The sequence below is a fragment of the Tamandua tetradactyla genome, chromosome 8, assembly GCF_023851605.1.
Source record: "Tamandua tetradactyla isolate mTamTet1 chromosome 8, mTamTet1.pri, whole genome shotgun sequence".
Lineage (NCBI taxonomy): Eukaryota > Metazoa > Chordata > Mammalia > Pilosa > Myrmecophagidae > Tamandua > Tamandua tetradactyla.
In genome coordinates, this window is record NC_135334.1 from 27,277,721 (window position 1) to 27,295,453 (window position 17,733).

A 17,733-nucleotide genomic window follows, 5' to 3' on the forward strand; every position below is an offset into this window, starting at 1 on the left:
CTGTAGTAGCCACTATTTAACACTTCCCTCTTTGCTTCTTTTTAGTGTTTCCTAGAAAATACTAAAATAAATATATTTATTACAAACATCCTTGTACCTTTACTATGTAGAGTCAGAAATTTCTATTGAAGATATTCTTCCTGATGAACTTAAGGCTGGAAAATGTACAGGTATCCTTTCTACATCATTGGGATTAGGGGCGCATGCCCCTGCAATCTGGAAAATATGTGTAAACATTTTTTGGCCCTCCCTTCATACCAGAAAAGAAGTCTGAATTTTATCTTTTTCTTATATGGGGTGTTTACAATACCTTACTGTAAAACTTGGGTTGAGTATTTGGTCATAGGCTATATGTCGTTCAATGTTAAATAAAAATACTTCATGAAAAAGAAATTTTTAAAAATATGAAATAATATGAAAGTTTTTAAAAAATGAAATAAATTGGAGTTTAATATTGAACATACTGCATGAAAAACGAAACATTTAAACTTTGAAATTCCCTGCTGGTACCCACCGTTAGCCTGTGGCACATCTCTCCTGCCTTCTTACGTTGACACATCTGTGGCTTACACGAAACTAACCAGAATTCTCACTTAATTTCTTTTTTTTTTTTTTTTTTTTTTTTTTTTTTTTTTTTTTTAAAGAGAGAGGGAGGAAGGGAAGGAAAGACAGAGAGAAGGAAGGAAGGAAGGAAGAAAGGGAAACATCTTTAAACATTTTCTTGTTTTATTGTATTTTGTTTGTTTGTTTGTTTTTTACATGGGCTGGGGCCGGGAATCGAACCGAGGTCCTCCGGCATGGCAGGCAAGCACTTTGCCCGCTGAGCCACCGCGGCCCGCCCCTCACTTAATTTCTTATGCCGACGCACTGGAGATCAAAACTGCAATGGGGAAAAGTTGCGATGTGGAAGGGATAGCTGTATAATATTTTTATATTTAGTAATTGATGATCTGTCCTAAAATTAAAGGACCAGTTGGTCCTTTTTTTTTTTCTGTTTGTTGGATTTGAAACTTTAATATTGAAATAAAATATATATGTATCATTAATAATTTTCTTCTCTGTCTTTCTCAGATCATACAGTCCACTGAAGAATTTGAAAATGCCCTAAAGGAGATGAAGTTTTTAAAAGGAGATACAACTGATTTACTGAAATATGCCCGTAACATCAATTCTCATTTTGCTAACAAGAAATGCCAGGATGTGATTGTGGCAGCCAGAAACTTAATGACCTCTGAAATTCACAACACTGTGAAGGTACAGTGTTAAAGCATATTACTTTGTGTTTAGGAAACAGCTCATATTTGAGTCACATATGGTAGGGTGAAAGAGAGCATGACAGTTGATGAGTTCACTGTGACAAGTTATTAATCTTCTGAACTTTAATTTTCTCACCTTCAGAGTGGTCTTAATATCTACCTCTTTCATAGGGTTTTTGTGAAGTCCAGGTAAGCTTATGCACATGAAACATGGAAACTCAAAACATCTATATAACTGTGATTACTATCATTGAAATTAGATTATATTATTTTATAGATTATGGACTCAGCTTTATTATTTGAGTTTTTAGTAATACAGATTTTAACAGATATATTTGGGTTTTATTATGCCCAGAGATCATACCCTATTGTGAAAATGTTGACTTCATCTCTCTGGCTAATATAGGGATTAGTTCCAAAGGTAAAATACTAAAACAAGTAAACAAAAAGATGTAGTCTTTATAGGATATAAGCAATCTCCTGCAAAAGCCATGAACTGATTAATTTGCACTGAGACTGATTTAATCCTTTGACCTTAGATAATCTTGTCCATTTTTCTTTTCTGTTTTTTTATATCATAAATATATAAAATAATATTTGATAAATACAGAGTATTACTTAGATTAAAGCAAAACATAGACTAAGGCAACCCCTTAATATTAGGTTCCTCAGTCATTTTTTTGCTATTACAGAGAGTTAGGTTCTTACTCCTTCTGTCATCCCCTATTTTTCTTAGGGTATGCTGTGATTGAGTCCACTTCAGCAAAATATTTATTTATTTGAGTTGCACAGATACAAACACATTTTGAAGTTATTTTGTATTAAGGGAACTGAAATCTACCCAGTGCTAGGAACTGTGCAGTGGCTTTTTTTTTTTTTTCCGAGCATAAATATCACTTCTCTGCTCAGAATCCACCAGCTTTCCATTGCATTTAGAGAAAGACCCAAAAGTTTTATAATAGCCTACAAGGCCTTATACAGTTAACCCATGGCCCGATTGCCACTGAGTCCATCTTCTTGCATTCTTGTTTAGTCACTATGTTACAGCCACTCTGGACTCGTTGCTGTTCCCTGAATTTGCTAGGCCTATTTGGTTGCACAGTTGCAATTGAACCTCTTGTTCCCTCTGCTTGGAGCATTCTTTCATCAGATATCCACATAACTTGCTCCCTTTGCTTTGTTTTTTTGCTTTATTTTTCTTGATATCATTTATCATCAACCAACATTCTATATGAATTATTTATTTACTGTTTCTCCCTCTCTAGAAACTAAACTCCATGAGGGCAGGTTTTTTTTTTTTTTTTACTGTTTCATTTACTGTTGTATTTCCAGCACCAAAAAAAAAAAAAATGCCTGGTACATGCTACGCATGCTTAAGTGCTCACTCAATATTTGTTAAATGAATTAGTATCTATATGTCACTTATCTCTGCCACAACCCCCTTTTAGTAAGTAGGATTATTTCTGGGCTTTTCTGTGACTCTGAGCTACATCTTTTAACCTTGCTGGACTTGATTTTCTTCTTTGATAATGTGAGAGAGCTGAACTATTTAGTCACGGACCACCCTACTCAAGTAGTTCTGATATTCTGTAATATGACATTTCTCTTGGGTACCCAAATCCTAATGTGATTTCCTCTGGATCTGGCATTTTGGGCCAGATAATTCTTTGCTATGGGGCGCTGTCCTATAGAATGCTTAGCCATATCCCTGACCTCTACCCCATTTGATGCCAATAGCAACCCACCCCCCACCCCACTCCCAAGTTGTAACAACCAAAAATGTCTCCAGATATTGCCAAATGTTCTGGAGGGCAAAATTTTCCCTGGTTAAGAACCACTGCTCTAGATTTCAGCCTGGTTCTTTTTCTTGGCATTTAGTTCCTGGAATTAGATTTAAACTGCACAAATTTGAAAAGCTCTTTTACTAAAAACCATTTTCACCTTGATTGCCTTTTATGATCTTTATCTAAATCCTTTGAAAACAACTCCCTCTGTGTACCCATTTATTTTCCTGAAGATTGAAGTTGTATTTTTGTTGTTTGTTTTTTTGCTTTACATTTTGACCTGACAAATAACTATGTGTGATCTTAAAGTCTTCCACCTTAGGTTCTTTCACTCTCCTCACAAAGAGTCACTTTTTTTGAGACACATGTATTTAAGTCCCATTATTTTTCAGAAAAATATTAGTATTTTTCAATCATTTCTGTAATTATATTGCTTCATCAGCATTATAATTTTAGCGATAATTTTGACTGCTAAATGCTTGTCATTTGTATTCTCATTTAGTCTTCATAATAATAATATGAACTAGATTTTATTATACCATTTTACAGATGAGCAAGCCATGTCACCTAAATATTTTTATTAGATTTGGAACTTTTTCTTTCAAAAATTTTCTTGAGGGTCCAGTATATACAGAGCAAATCTCCTCCTTCTTGCAATGGGAGTGGGAGACCTGCTCTCTCATTTATTTAACCTTTTTTTTTTATTGGCCCCTGAGGTATCTTTTTTTTTTTTTTTTACATGGGCAGACACCAGCATGGCAGGTGAGAACTTTGCCTGCTGAGCCACCTCAGCCCACCCCCCTGAAACATCTTTGAGAAGCAAATTTTGGAAACTATTGTTGTAGTCCAAGTCCTTCCTTTTATAATGAGAAAATTGAGGTCCAGAAAGAATAAATGACTTTATTAAAAGTTTTTTTTAGGTTAAAAAAACATCACTGATGTGTTCAGATTTGCAGCTTGGTGTTCTTTCATTTATTCCTGATCAAATCAGAATTTTCTCTGCATGAATTTTATGGAGGCATTTATTTATTTATTTATTTTTGTCTTGCTTTTTTTCTTTTTGCATGGGCAGGCACCAGGAATCGAACCTGGGTCTCCAGCATGGCAGGCGAGAACTCTGCCTGCTGAGCCACTGTGGCCTGCCCTATTTATTTATTTTTAAGGCAGGAATGTGCTGGTCTGAATGAGTTATTTCTTAGACTAAGCCAACATTTGTGCCTGTTGAGAATTAAATCTGGATGATAAAACAAAATTATGCTGATCTGTAGTAGATCTACTGTGAGGTTTGAGGGTCCTTTCATTTACCTGGAATCTTGGACCCATTTGACAACTTTGTTATTTCAACCAAGATTAAGAGTACTTATAAAAAGTGCACAATGAAGGAGAGTGCTTATTTCTTTTGTCAGCGTCTCATCTAAGATTGAGCAGTTAAAATACTGCCATATTTACTCAAATCTTTAAATTACTCTGTAGTGTCACAGCTTTATCATCATAGAAACAACCAGTATCTTATTCCTTCTTGTATGTTGAAGACTTTGCATTCTATGTTTGAATCTCAGATCACTCCTGATTCTAAGATAAGTGTGCCATACTTACCTGGTCCTGATGAAGATGACAGGCTAGAAGAACAAAAAGTGCCCAAAAGTGAATACAATGAAGTGGTGAATCTGGAGCCTGAAAATACACTAGACGAACATTCCTTTTCTTTGCCAGCATGTCACATCAGTGAATCTGTGAAGAGATTAATGGAACTCGCCTATCAGACGTTACTAGAAGCAACAACCAGTAGTGATCAATGGTATGACTATATGAACTTCTGAAAATGGCAATGACTTGATTCAATTAATATTTTAACTAGACATTTATTAAGAAAATTAGCGGAATTCTTTGGGTTTTCCTTAACCCATTTGTTCATATTTTTTTCCTAGAAAAACAGTGTAGCACAGAAATATTGTTGACCTCTAACATATATTTACAAGCCTTAACAGATATTAGAGCAAGGTATAAAAAATAGAAGCATATTTATACATGGACAAATGGTTTCTTTAACAGGAAAAATCATTAATTTCTTTTTTTTCCCCAACAAGGCAGAGGTTTATTTTTATCTCAAATAAAAAAAGATATTAGAGGGTTGCATGGGTAGTTTTGTGGTTAGAATGCCCACCTTCCATGCTGGAGACCCAGATTCGATTCCCGGATCATGCACCCCTCAAAAAAAAAGGTTTTAGAAACTAGGCAGTTCTGGGCTGCTCTGGCAATTCCCAAAGTTGCCAAGTATTCAAGGTCCCTTCTAGAATTTGTTTGTTTGTTTAATGTTTTTTTTTATTGTGAAGTATAGCATATATACAAAAAAGCAATCAATTTCCAAGTACATTTTAACAAGTAGTTATAGAACAGATTTTAAAGTTTGGTATGGGTTACAGTTCCACACTTTTTCGTTTTTTCTTCTAGCTGCTCCAAGACACTGGAGACCAAAAGAAATATCAATATAATGATTCAGCAGTCATGCTCATTATAAATCCTATCTTCTCTCTTATACTCCTCTTTTTTTTTCTTTTTTGTGCAAAATAACATGTACAAAAAATATATTTCAAAGTACATTGCAACAATTAGCTGCCGAACAAATTTCAGAGTTTGGTATGGTTATAATTCCTCAATTTTAGGTTTTTATTTCTAGTTGCTCTAAGGTACTGGAGACTAAAAGAAATATCAGTATAATGATTCAGTAATCATACTCATTTGTTAAACCCAGCCTTCTCTGTGTAACTCCACCATCATCTTTCATCTTTCTCCTACCCTTCAGGGGTATTTGGGCTATGCCCATTCTTATTTTTTCATGCTCTTAATCACTGTTTAACAAAACTTTATGTTTAATTTGGCCCCTGAAGCATCTTTTTTTTTTTTTCATATGGGCAGACACTGGCATGGCAGGTGATTCGTTTGAATTGAATGATATTACATGAGAAAACATATGTAAAGTATTTTTTAAAAATTGCCTGAAAATTGATTAATACTGAAATGTTTATTATTATTGTTTATGGTGGTAATAATAGTCGTAGCTGCTGCTCCAGCCTGCTCTGGCTCTTTAGCCTATATTCTTTTAAATTTCTGAAATCCAGGCTCTAATTAATTTATATTTTAAATGTTTATTTTCAAAGCAGTAACAATTTGTTGGCCATCCAAAGGTAGAGGGAAAAGAATGGAACATTTTAAAGATCTGGCTTTATCTTTTAAGATGATTTCTAAACTGCATTGTATTCAGGATACCTCAAACTATTCCACATCTTTTACAGATCCTCATTTTGTTTGATAAGCTTCTTCTGTATTCCTAGACTAAATTGAGAAGAAAATGGCAGATTGTGGCCCAAATTGACAGTAGAGCAGACTTATAAAAGCCTCTTTAGTTTGTTTCTATGTGTAGCACTTTATTTATTCTCCTCCTCATAGTAGAAAACAATTTCAGTTAAGGCTTGACTAAATCAAACTACATGTTCAGATGGGCTTCCAGAGTTTTAGTTTTTATCTTCACATGCAAAGAAACCCCTTAATTTTATTCTGTTCTACAAAACACATATCTACGAAGGTATTTACATGGCTTTAATTAATCATACTATTCGTAAATCCATCTAGTTTTAATTATCAGAAGGAAGGAAAATACATGTAAAAGTGAGTCTGTACTTTGGCAAAATAAATATGAATGCATTTCTACATTAGGCATCCTGAGATATGTCAGGCCGTTTTTGTTTTGATTGAGAAATTAGGGATGTGGGGCAATGTTTCTTCAAGTTTTTGAGAACATGGAACACCAGACAATGCCTATGGGCATTCTTTCCACTAAAAGAAATAGTTATTAACAGAACAAACAAAAAACACTGGTACAGTAAAACAACCCCCTTCCCCATTATTGAACCTTCAAGAGTAACATACATAGCAAAAATAAAATGAAATAATTTAATCAGCATTATAGTAATCAAGTAGTAGCAATATTATTGGGGCATAGGAACCGTGGCTTTTCTAAATGTTCGTGGAATTCCTGTAGTTATTCAAGGTGCATAGTTTGATATTCGTATATAGAGGTAAGTTACACAAATTTCCTATTTACTGTTTTTAAGTGCATTTTTATAATAACCTTTAGGTGTTCTAAGGCTAGATTTAAAGGGCAAAAAAACTTGAAGGCTAGATTCTCATCTAGAAATGTTGATTCATCTCCTTGCAGCAGGGTAAGAAGGAGAATAGGTGAAAGCTGAAAGCCAGACTGATTCTAAAAGAACCAAATGAATGCCTTTATTGATACCTTGCCCTTTACAGAGTGCATCAGTGAGTAGGTGACATTTGCCTGAGGCTTAGCTCCATTTGTTACTGAAGGGATACTCTGGGTACTGATGGAACATAAATTGATAAATGGAAAAGAGGTTTTGGGTTGAATGCTGCCATTCTTACAGTTATTAATGGATCCAGGTTTTAGAACTGCAGTCTAGTTAGTAAATACTAGTTGAGAATATATTTCCATGTTGATTAACAGTGTTTTCCAGCAGTGACCAAGATAGATGTTCTCTGCAAATGTAGTTTTATATGATGACTCTTGTTTAAGGTGCATTTAGTTTGAAATTTTTTCTCATTTTCAGTATATCTTTATGCATCTCTGTTAAATATTTGTTTTCCTCTTAGTGCTGTTCAACTTTTCTACTCAGTAAGAAATATCTTCCATTTGTTCCATGATGTTGTACCAACATATCACAGGTAGGTGCCACTGAATCTCATTTCTGTATAATAATTGTACATCTGAAATGTTTGTAAGTCAGGTTAAAACCAGATTCTCACCAAAAATATTTTCATTATTAAAATTCACAATAAAATACAAAAAATGATTTTAAAGTTCATGTTTAAAGGACCTTGGTCATTTGTTAAAGTACTAAATGTACTGTAATCTTACGGTATAATAGGTGAAGCAAATTTAAAAACTCAAAAGAACTTTACCTTGTCTTTGATGCTGAGTATTTTCAGAGCTCTCTCACTTTACTTTGTTAAAAACAAAATATATTGTATCTAGTAAACACACTACATTTTCCCTTGGCATTTCCTTGGTTTACACAGTTAATACCATGAGAGATTACTATTTAGCTGTCAAGTGTGATCAGCTATTCTTCCTAGTAGCTCCGGCTGTGTTTACCTAATGTCTTGGATTTTAAAAGTTTCTTTTAATATAAATCTGAAAAGTTGTACAAACTCTTAAGTCTCTTTCCGTTATCCTGAGTGCTTTGAATGCTTTGTATAAATGTTTTTAATGGCATGTCATGAAGCTATTCTCTAGCTGTGGACTCTGCTTACAAAGAAAAATCAGCTTATTATTTGAAGTATTTTTTAGTTCAGAATTTTGAACAATTGAGATGTTTTTAACTAGGTCCACCTGTTATTTTTATTATAACAGAGAGCTTATTTATTGTGAACCTTATTCCATTTGTTTTTTCGTTGCTGTGGTTTAAAATTCTTATTTCACTTTCTGTTTAGTCAGATAAAGGAAAATAACACATTTGGGTTAGGTGACAGTCTGTGCACTTGATTATTCAGAGGCAGTTGACCTAAGAGTTTCCTTGGCTTAGAAACATTTTTCACACTTGTGTGGAGTTGGATTTGCCTCTTTCCCCTTTGTGTGATCTTGGGACTTTGTCCTGGACCAGAGGTTCACAAACTTGAGTGTACATCAGAATCATTTGGAAGCCTTGTTAAAATACAGATTGCTGGCTCCCATGCCTAAAATTTCTGGTTCAGTAAGTCTGGAATGAGGCTTGTATTTTTAATCAATTTCCAGGTGATGCTGATATTGCTTGTCAGGAGACAACACTTTGAAGATCACTGTCCTGGATTATGATTCTCAGCTTTGGCAATATATTAGAATCACTTTGCTTTAAATATGTATATATATTTACCTAGGCCTTACCCTAACATATTTTGTTATTGCTCTAATGCAGAACCCAGGCATCTGCATTTTTTAAAAGCTTCATAAATGATTCTGATGTGTAGATTGGAATGAGGACAACTGTCTTAGATTGTTCATTCCTGATTTCATTTATCCTACTGTGACACTGAATCAACAAAGTAGAAAATATTAAGTAAATGCTTCCTAGTGTATGTATAGCAGAAATTAAGACATAATCTCTTCCCACGATGGGTAGATAGACTAACGTGTGAAAGAATTAGAGCTCGTGATTTTTACTCCTCGATGAAAATTAAAATAACTTGGGAAGGGTTTAAAAACTATTAATACCCTGGCCTCACTCCCAGAGGTTGTGATTTAATTTGTCTAGAGTAAAGTTGAAACATCTGTAAATTTAAAACTTCTCCAAGTGACTAATCTGTAACCAACTTTGAAAACTAAGTGAATTAGAGAATAGTTAAATGCTTCATTGCAAATGAAATAAGAATATTGAGAAAGGAGAAGAAAACCCATATTTCTACAGACTTAGTGTTAAATTTCAAGGGAATTATTTTGTGCGTCTATCCTAGGTTTCCAGTACGAAGAGATGACCCAGGTGAAATTCTGATTTTCTTCCTTTGAATTCACTGGAATAGTTTTATAGGATAAGGTCACATTGAGGCAGAACCACCTTATCTGATTGAATAAGTGTGGGAGTAATGAGATTGCATCTTCTTATGTATGGCATTTATTTAGTATATATAATTATTAAAATCTAGAAATGATTAGAGAAGTAGAACTTTTCTTCAACTCCAACATCAGTAACAGGTACTTTGTTTTCCTTTCCTACCCTCCTCCTGGCTTAGGGAGAACCTTCAAAAACTGCCCCAACTGGCTGCCATTCACCACAACAACTGCATGTATATTGCTCACCATTTGCTGACCCTTGGGCATCAGTTCAAGTCACGTCTTGCCCCCATTCTTTGTGATGGCACTACTACTTTTGTGGATCTTGTTCCTGGCTTCCGGAGACTTGGTAACTGATACTTTTAATTTAGGAAAGCATTTGTTATGCAGCCTCTCAGCCTTTTTCTTTGTAACTTATGAATGAGTTAGTTAGAAATTAAGTGGTGTCCCTGAGATGTGTTGGAATGTGGAAGGGAATTTAATTTGCAAGTGATACCAATTTTTTAATTTTATAAAGCAAATGCAGTCCTTATGGAACCATTACTTTTTCATGACATGATTTCATGGTATATTAGTGTTCCAGATTACATTGCTCCTGTGCAGTGAATTCATCAAAACAGAATTATGTCAGTGGAATGACACAAAATAAGATTTATATTGTGATAATTCTGTTGACATTGTCATTAAGAGTTCATTAATGTGTTTGTTCTTTTGCAAAGCCTAATGCAGACCTCCTGCCACCCTTTGCTTTTACTTGGGATTATTAAAAATTAAAATAAATGTGGAACAAATAAATATGTTTACTACAATAACTTAAGAAAAGCAGAAGTTCTGTCTGGTCCATTTAGCTTTTAAAAGTTCCTGACTTTTCCCTTTTCACATATTTCTGACTTGTCCCAGAAAAGAAAAGTTCCTGTCTTTTCTCTTACGTGGTACAGATATATCAAAATAAAAGTAGCTGCTGCTTCTGTGTAAGTAAATTTTCTTAGGTGTCTCTAACTCTGAACAGTCTATTGGGGAAGACTTCTTTATTATCTGGGGATAGGGTCAGAAGGACTTAAATGTATTAGAAGTGATTGTTTCTAGTAACATTAGGGCAGCTTTATGATATTGTCTAGCAGTTTTTTTCAGATAGAGTAGACGTATGGTTTATGGTTGTCCTTCCTTTTTTACCGTGGTTTTGAAATGTGCAGTTAAACAGCTTCTAGAATCCTTTATTCTATTTTCCCATCACAGGGACAGAGTGTTTTTTAGCCCAGATGCGGGCACAGAAAGGAGAACTTCTGGAAAGATTATCAAATGCAAGGAACTTTTCAAACATGGATGATGAAGAGAATTATTCTGCAGCAAGCAAAGCAATCCGGCAGGTGGGAGACTATTTCTAGATCTGGAATTTGTACTCTATCCTTAGATGCTCTTTTTTTCCTTAAGCAGCAAAGACAATGTTAAAGGTTGATTTCCCACACCTCCACTGGCAAATCTGGATTCCTTTTACAGTCATGTTTAAGATCTTTCCATCCCCTGCCCCACCAGCCAATTGGAAGCTATGTTTCCATCTAACCAACAGTGGGACTGCTTATATAGTAAGTCTTTTATAGCAAGTTCATGAATTCATTTTGGTGCCCCCTCTCTTATGTGATTTTTCTTTTTTACCGCAGTTTTCCCATCGTGAGATGAGTCTATTTTTCATGTAGCAGGGATATCGCTAAGGTTAAATATTTAAGGAGTGTATATTCTTGACTAATCTTACCTCTACATAATACTGTTTCTCCCATACACTCACACACATGATAAATATAAATCTTAATAATAGGAATTACATGTAATTCATAGTCCATGTAAACAGCTATATTCTTCTGCAGGTACTGCACCAACTTAAGAGGCTTGGAATTGTGTGGCAGGATGTCCTGCCGGTGAATATATATTGCAAAGCTATGGGGACCTTACTCAATACAGCAATTTCTGAGATTATTGGCAGAATTACAGCTCTAGAGGTAAGAGCCATTAGATGCGTCACCAGACTTTACGTGCATTCTTATCCCAGGTTGTCACTTCACTACTTGAAGTTAGGTTGATGTTTCATTTTACACGTTTTTAATTTACATGGATAGTAGATGTTGTGCATGTTTGTCTAACTCAGTATGCTGTTATTTTTTTTCAATTTTGTTTTAATTTTGGTGGAGTTTTGTAATCTCTTTTGTACCTATATGCGAAAGTAGGATTGATTGTACTTCTAGTATTTTTGTAAATTATGAACGAGGAGTTTAGAAATTGGGCAGTGGTCCTGAGATGTAATGTATTAAGTCATTTAATTTACAAGTGAACTCAGTTATTTAATTTAGTAAAGTGAATGCAGCCTTGTGCATGTACTGCTTCTTTATATATGCATGATCCTACAGGAAGATTACCTGGACTCTGCCACCTGGTGCCTCTAAAGTATAGATTACCTAAACCGTATTTGCAATAACACCTCCTGCTTTGCAGCAAGCTGTGCCACATTTTCTTGGAGAAATGGGCTCTTTCATCCAGACAAACTAAATTACTGACAATTTTTAAAAATATATTTCGTGTCATTCTAACTTTAGGAGTATTTGCAAGAGAGCTGATGAGATAGATTGTCTAGTGAGATGTGCTAAATTGGTTGGAAAACATTGCTTTAGCTGACCCACCTGGGGAACTTGCACCAAAGATCTGTCCTTTCCTTATCATTGAACTGGCTCATTTCTCTTCTGTTGTGTTCTTTATATACAACACCAGGACATCTCTACTGAAGATGGTGATAGGTTGTATTCCTTATGCAAAACAGTGATGGATGAAGGTCCCCAAGTATTTGCACCTATGTCTGAAGAAAGCAAGAACAAGAAATATCAAGAAGAGGTTCCAGTCTTTGTGCCAAAATGGATGCCTTTCAAGGAACTGATGATGATACTACAAGCCAGTCTACAAGAAATTGGGGATCGGTGTGTATAACCCTTCTATAGAAGCGTATATCTCTCCACAGCTGCAAAAGAGTAATAATAGTACCATTGGTAGCTGTGCTTTTTTCTGTTTCTTGTAACTCATGAAAGAGTTCCCTGTAAGTAGCAGTAGTTAGGACCTTTGCAAGGTCTTTCATCATGTGGGTCTCTTACTACTTTCTTATCTTTGATAACCTCAAGACTTCTTGTTTCATGTTGTTTTGATCTTGAACATGCTGTTTTGGCACGCTGTACAGATGATCTGGAATTTGTAAAAAGTACAGCCTCTGACAACTGTATGGAAATTGTTGCCCAATTTAACCAACAGTGGATGCCTTTTAAGAATGGCTTTCACGTGTTAGCCGAGAAGTGAGTTTCATCTGTATGAAATGTTCAGCATATACCATTGTTGAATCGATCAGCAGTTCTTCTGCAGGGAGAGCATTAGCAGTAGAAAATAAGCACTAGAAAGGACTTACCTTTTCACAGTAGATGGATGATCTATGTCAGCACTATCAGTTCATGTTGCTGTGACCAATAAGTGTTATATTTTATCATACTTAGTTTCAGGCACAAAATGGAATATAGATTCAAATAGATGTGGATTAGATATGCATCTATAGATGCTTTTAAGATTGTCTTGATTATTTTGAGCATGTATAATAGACCAGGGCCCCATGTGTATTTAGAGAAAGGTCTATTTTGTTTTGAATAGAACTTAAGGTCCATTTCTATCCTTATAGCTCCTGTCTGCCTGCTTTCATTTGGTTTACTGCATATGTCTAATTATATTAGAACAGCTTAGATGTGTCTGAGTTTGTTCTTAGCAAATATGTCAATTCTAAAGCATTGTAAATATGATTTCTACTTGAAAAAAATCTCATCGAAATATCTGACTGCATTTAGGACAAAAGTTTTATTTATTCATTTGTTTACAAATCCTTAGTAGGTAAGAAAGATATCTTTAGTTAATCAGCTATGGAAGGCAAAAGATAAGAACTTCATTTTTCTTTTGTTAAAGGGCCTTCTTGGCAGTTCAAGAATGGTCATTAATTCCTTGTTATGAGAAAAATTACAATACTGGTATGTCCTCAACTTCTTTTTTTCTGCCTAGGAACATTTTTTTCTCCTTTGAGATTTTAGTACATATAAGGCTAACATCTAACTGAGAAAATTTTTACCAAAGGCGCTACGTCTGGCAATGTATAGTTTAAACATTTTAAAATTGTGAAATCTACCTATGAAAGAGTACAATATATAACATGTGCTCGTTTAAAGAAAAAAAAATGGAATGAATGTCCATGTACCTACTACCTAGCTTAAGAAAAATAGTATCACCAGGTTCACTAAAGATGCCTAACTGCCCCTTCCTAATGGTCCCCACCAGAGGTAACCGCTATCTTGAACATTGTGTTATTTCCTTTCCTTTCTTTATAGTTTTACCACATTTACATGCATTCCTAAACAGTATAAAATTTAGACTTGCCTGTTTTTTAATTTTCTACACATGGACTCTTATATAACTTATTTTGTTAATATTATGTATTTAAAATTCATTCATGGTGATATATGTAGCTTCAGTTCAGTTTCACTGCTATATCATATTCTGTTTTATAAATATTTAAATTTTTCTTGTAGCTTCACATTCTCACCAGTATTTGGTATTATTAGACTTGAAATTTTTTCTAGTCTAGATTGTGTGAAATGGTAGTTCATTCATTTTAATTTGCATTTCTCAAAATTCTAATGAGGTTAAGCATCTTCTCATTTGTCATTCATATTTCTTCATTTTTAAAATGCCTGTTCATGATTTTGGGCAATTATTCTATTGGGTTGATTTGTGGCTTTGTTATTGATTCCTGAGAGTTTATGTATTTTGCTTTACTAATCCTTTGTCAGTTATATGTATTGTCTGCGTTTCACTTTTTTTTTAATTAAAAAAATGTGGTAGGCAATAAGATGGTGGCTCAGTGGCAGAATTCTTGTGTGCCATAGCAGAGACCTGTGTCCCAGTGCCTGCCCATGTAAAAAATAAAAAGTGAGAACATATAATATAAAATTTCCCATTTTAACCATTAACCATTTTTAGTGTACAATTCATTGTTTTTTAAAAAATAGACCTTATTTTTTAGAGCAGCTATAGGTTTACAGAAAAATTATGTAGAAAACAGAGTTCCATTAATACCACCACCCCCCGCCTCTGCACATACATTTCCCTCTATTATTAGCATTTTGCATTAGTGTGGTACATTTGTTACAATTGATGAGCCAATATTAAAAGTCCATAGTTCACATTAGGGTTCATTCTTTATGTTGTATGTTTCTTTGATTTTTTTTGTTTTTGTGATAACATATATAATAAAAAAAAGCATAAAATATCCCCAGGTTAACCACTTTCAAGTACATGATTCAGTTTTGCTAATTACATTTATAATGCTATGCTACCATCACCACCATCCATTACCAAAATTTTCCCATTACCCCAAACAGAAACTCTGTAATTATTAAGCATTGAATTCCCATTCCCAACCCCCACCCTTGCTTTTGGTAACCTGTAATCTCCTTTCTGTCTCTGTGAATTTGCGTATTCTAGTTTTTTCTTGTAAGTGAGCTCATACAATATTTGTCCTTTTATGTGTGGCTTATTTCACTTGCATGTATTCAAGGTTCATCTATGTTATTGCATGTACAGAAATTCTTTCTTTTTTACACCTGAATAATAGTCCATTGTGTATATATAGCACTTTTTGTTTATCCATACTTCTGTTGATGGACACTTGGGTTGTTGCCACCTTGTGAGTATTGTTTTGAACATTGGTGTGCAAATATTTATGTGAGTCCCTGCTTTCATTTCTTCTGGCTATCTACTTAGGCGTGGAATTGCTAGGTTGTATGGTAATTTTGTGTGTAAGATTTTGAGGTACTGCCAAACTGTTTCCACTGAGGCTGTACCATTTTGCATTTCCACCAACAGTGTACAAGTGTTGCAGTTTTTCCACACCAACACTTTATTATTTGTTTTTTAAAAATAATAGCTATCCTTGTGTGTATGAAATGCTATTTTGTGGTTTTGATATGCATTTCCTTAATGATTAGTGGTCTAATCATTCTTTTCATATCCTACTGGCCATTTGTATATCTTCTTTGTTCAAGTCTTTTGTACATTTTCATATTCGTTGTTTGTATTTTTGTTGTTAAGTTGTAATATCCCGACTATATGTAGTTCTTCATATAGTCGGGATAGTAAACCCTTATCAGATATATGGTTTGCCACTATTTTTCTCCCATTCTGAAGATTGTCTTTTTTTTTTTATTACTGTGAAAAATAACATGTCCAAAAAGCAATAAATTTCAAAGCACACCACAACATTTAGTTATAGAACAGATTTCAGAGTTTGGTATGGGTTACATTTCCACAATTTTAGGTTTTTCCTTTTGGCAGCTCCATGACACTGGAGACTAAAAGAAATATCAATATAATGATTCAGGAATCATAGTCATTTGTTAAAATCCTATCTTCTCTTTGATCTTTTTAAAAAATTATTTATTTTTTGTATTATTATATATATAATATATTCATATACCATATGATCATCCAAAGTGTATAGTCAGTGGTTCACAATATCATCATAGAGCTGTGCATTTATCATCACATTTGACTTTTTTTTTTAAATAATGTATATATGAAAAAGCAATTGAAGGTTGTTTTTTAACTTTCTTGATAATGTCCTCTGATCAAATATTGATGAAGCCTGTGGATCACTTTTTTTTTTCGGATGCATGTCCAGGGATCGAATCCGGGTCTCCATCATGAAAGGCAGGCGTTCTAACCACTGAACTACCGGTGCACCCATGGGTCACTTTTTAAAGTATTTATAGAACCCAAGCCATGAATACATGGTTATAATGATCAAGTTTAGATAGAGTTTATTGAGTATAGAATAAGGGAAAATAATCTTATCTTCCTAACTTGATCTCCTCATCCATTTGTGCTGATAACTAATGTAGCATATAAGCAGAAGAGGTGAAAGATAATAAAGAGTAGGTCCATGAGGAAGAGAAACGTTTCCCACAGTGTCCTATTTCCATTTAAAACAAATAAGTATTTGGCACCAAAAAGCAATGTTAAGATCCTGCTTATACAATAGGAAATAGAATTGTTTCTTTTATATTGCAGGTGGGCAGATGGAAAAGGACCTCTGGCAGCTGCATTCTCCTCCAGTGAAGTAAAAGCTTTAATTCGTGCCTTGTTCCAGAATACAGAAAGAAGAGCAGCTGCCCTTGCTAAGATTAAATAGCTCTATCTTCCTGAGAAAACCATTTTGACAATGTGGATTCCTGTCTTGGCACAATTACTTGCTTAAAGAATTCTTGGAATACCCATTGGTTTTGGTGAATCAATATATCATGGAAGTTTAACTTTACGTAAGAATACCTTATATCCTGGCCTATTTTATGCTTTGCTAAAGAACTGGATGTTAATATATAGAGTGAAGAACCTCAATTTGTTGACTTCTAGCTACGTTCTCTCAATAAGACGTACTGTAGGGCAGCATTATTTCATGCTGCTCGCAGGGTTCTCTGGGAACTATGTACTTTGTAAAGGTAGGCCCTGCCCTCAGACCAAAGAATCCAGGAGATTCCATGAGTCAGGGTAAAAAAAATGGTGAGCAAATGGTGGATATTTGATGTGTGGGGAGTAGGGGTACCATATTCAGCCATGCAGGAGTCAAGTAGCCTTCCTGTAATATTTCTTCTCAATAAATAATGCTTTTCAGAGTTAAAGATGAGTGTCTTTAATAACATTGAGAGCTTTGACAAAGAAAGTTTCTTATCTCCTATGTCATTCTTTTTATTGAAGGTTATGCCCCTCAGAACAGTCAATGACATGTCATCTTCTCCCTTCTTCATAGCACTACCTGATAACTTCTCAATTTCAAAGACTCCTAGGCCTTTCTTTTAAGTATGCATTCTGATCCTTTTGACTATTTCAACTAAAATCTATTTTCTTGTCCTATTTTTTCTCCCATCTCAAGCTCCACTGTTTCTATACCTTGTGCAGTGACAGAGGTTTTAGATTGCCAATGATCCTTCAGAATGTACATGACATGAAATACTAACTCTGGACTCTATAG

General features: G+C 34.5%; 1 protein-coding gene across 1 annotated transcript in view; it reads left to right on the forward strand.

Moving 5' to 3' along the window:
* Positions 1-17,460, forward strand: part of ZW10 (zw10 kinetochore protein) — a 43,140-nt gene extending 25,680 nt beyond the window's left edge. Inside the window, exons 9-16 of the mRNA XM_077112892.1 lie at positions 1,072-1,254; positions 4,600-4,838; positions 7,709-7,780; positions 9,821-9,990; positions 10,878-11,008; positions 11,504-11,635; positions 12,399-12,601; positions 16,776-17,460. Of these exons, the coding sequence (XP_076969007.1) occupies positions 1,072-1,254; positions 4,600-4,838; positions 7,709-7,780; positions 9,821-9,990; positions 10,878-11,008; positions 11,504-11,635; positions 12,399-12,601; positions 16,776-16,896 (1,251 nt within the window). The 3' untranslated portion in view covers positions 16,897-17,460. The remainder of the gene's footprint in view (positions 1-1,071; positions 1,255-4,599; positions 4,839-7,708; positions 7,781-9,820; positions 9,991-10,877; positions 11,009-11,503; positions 11,636-12,398; positions 12,602-16,775) is intronic.
* Positions 17,461-17,733: the final 273 nt, after the last annotated feature.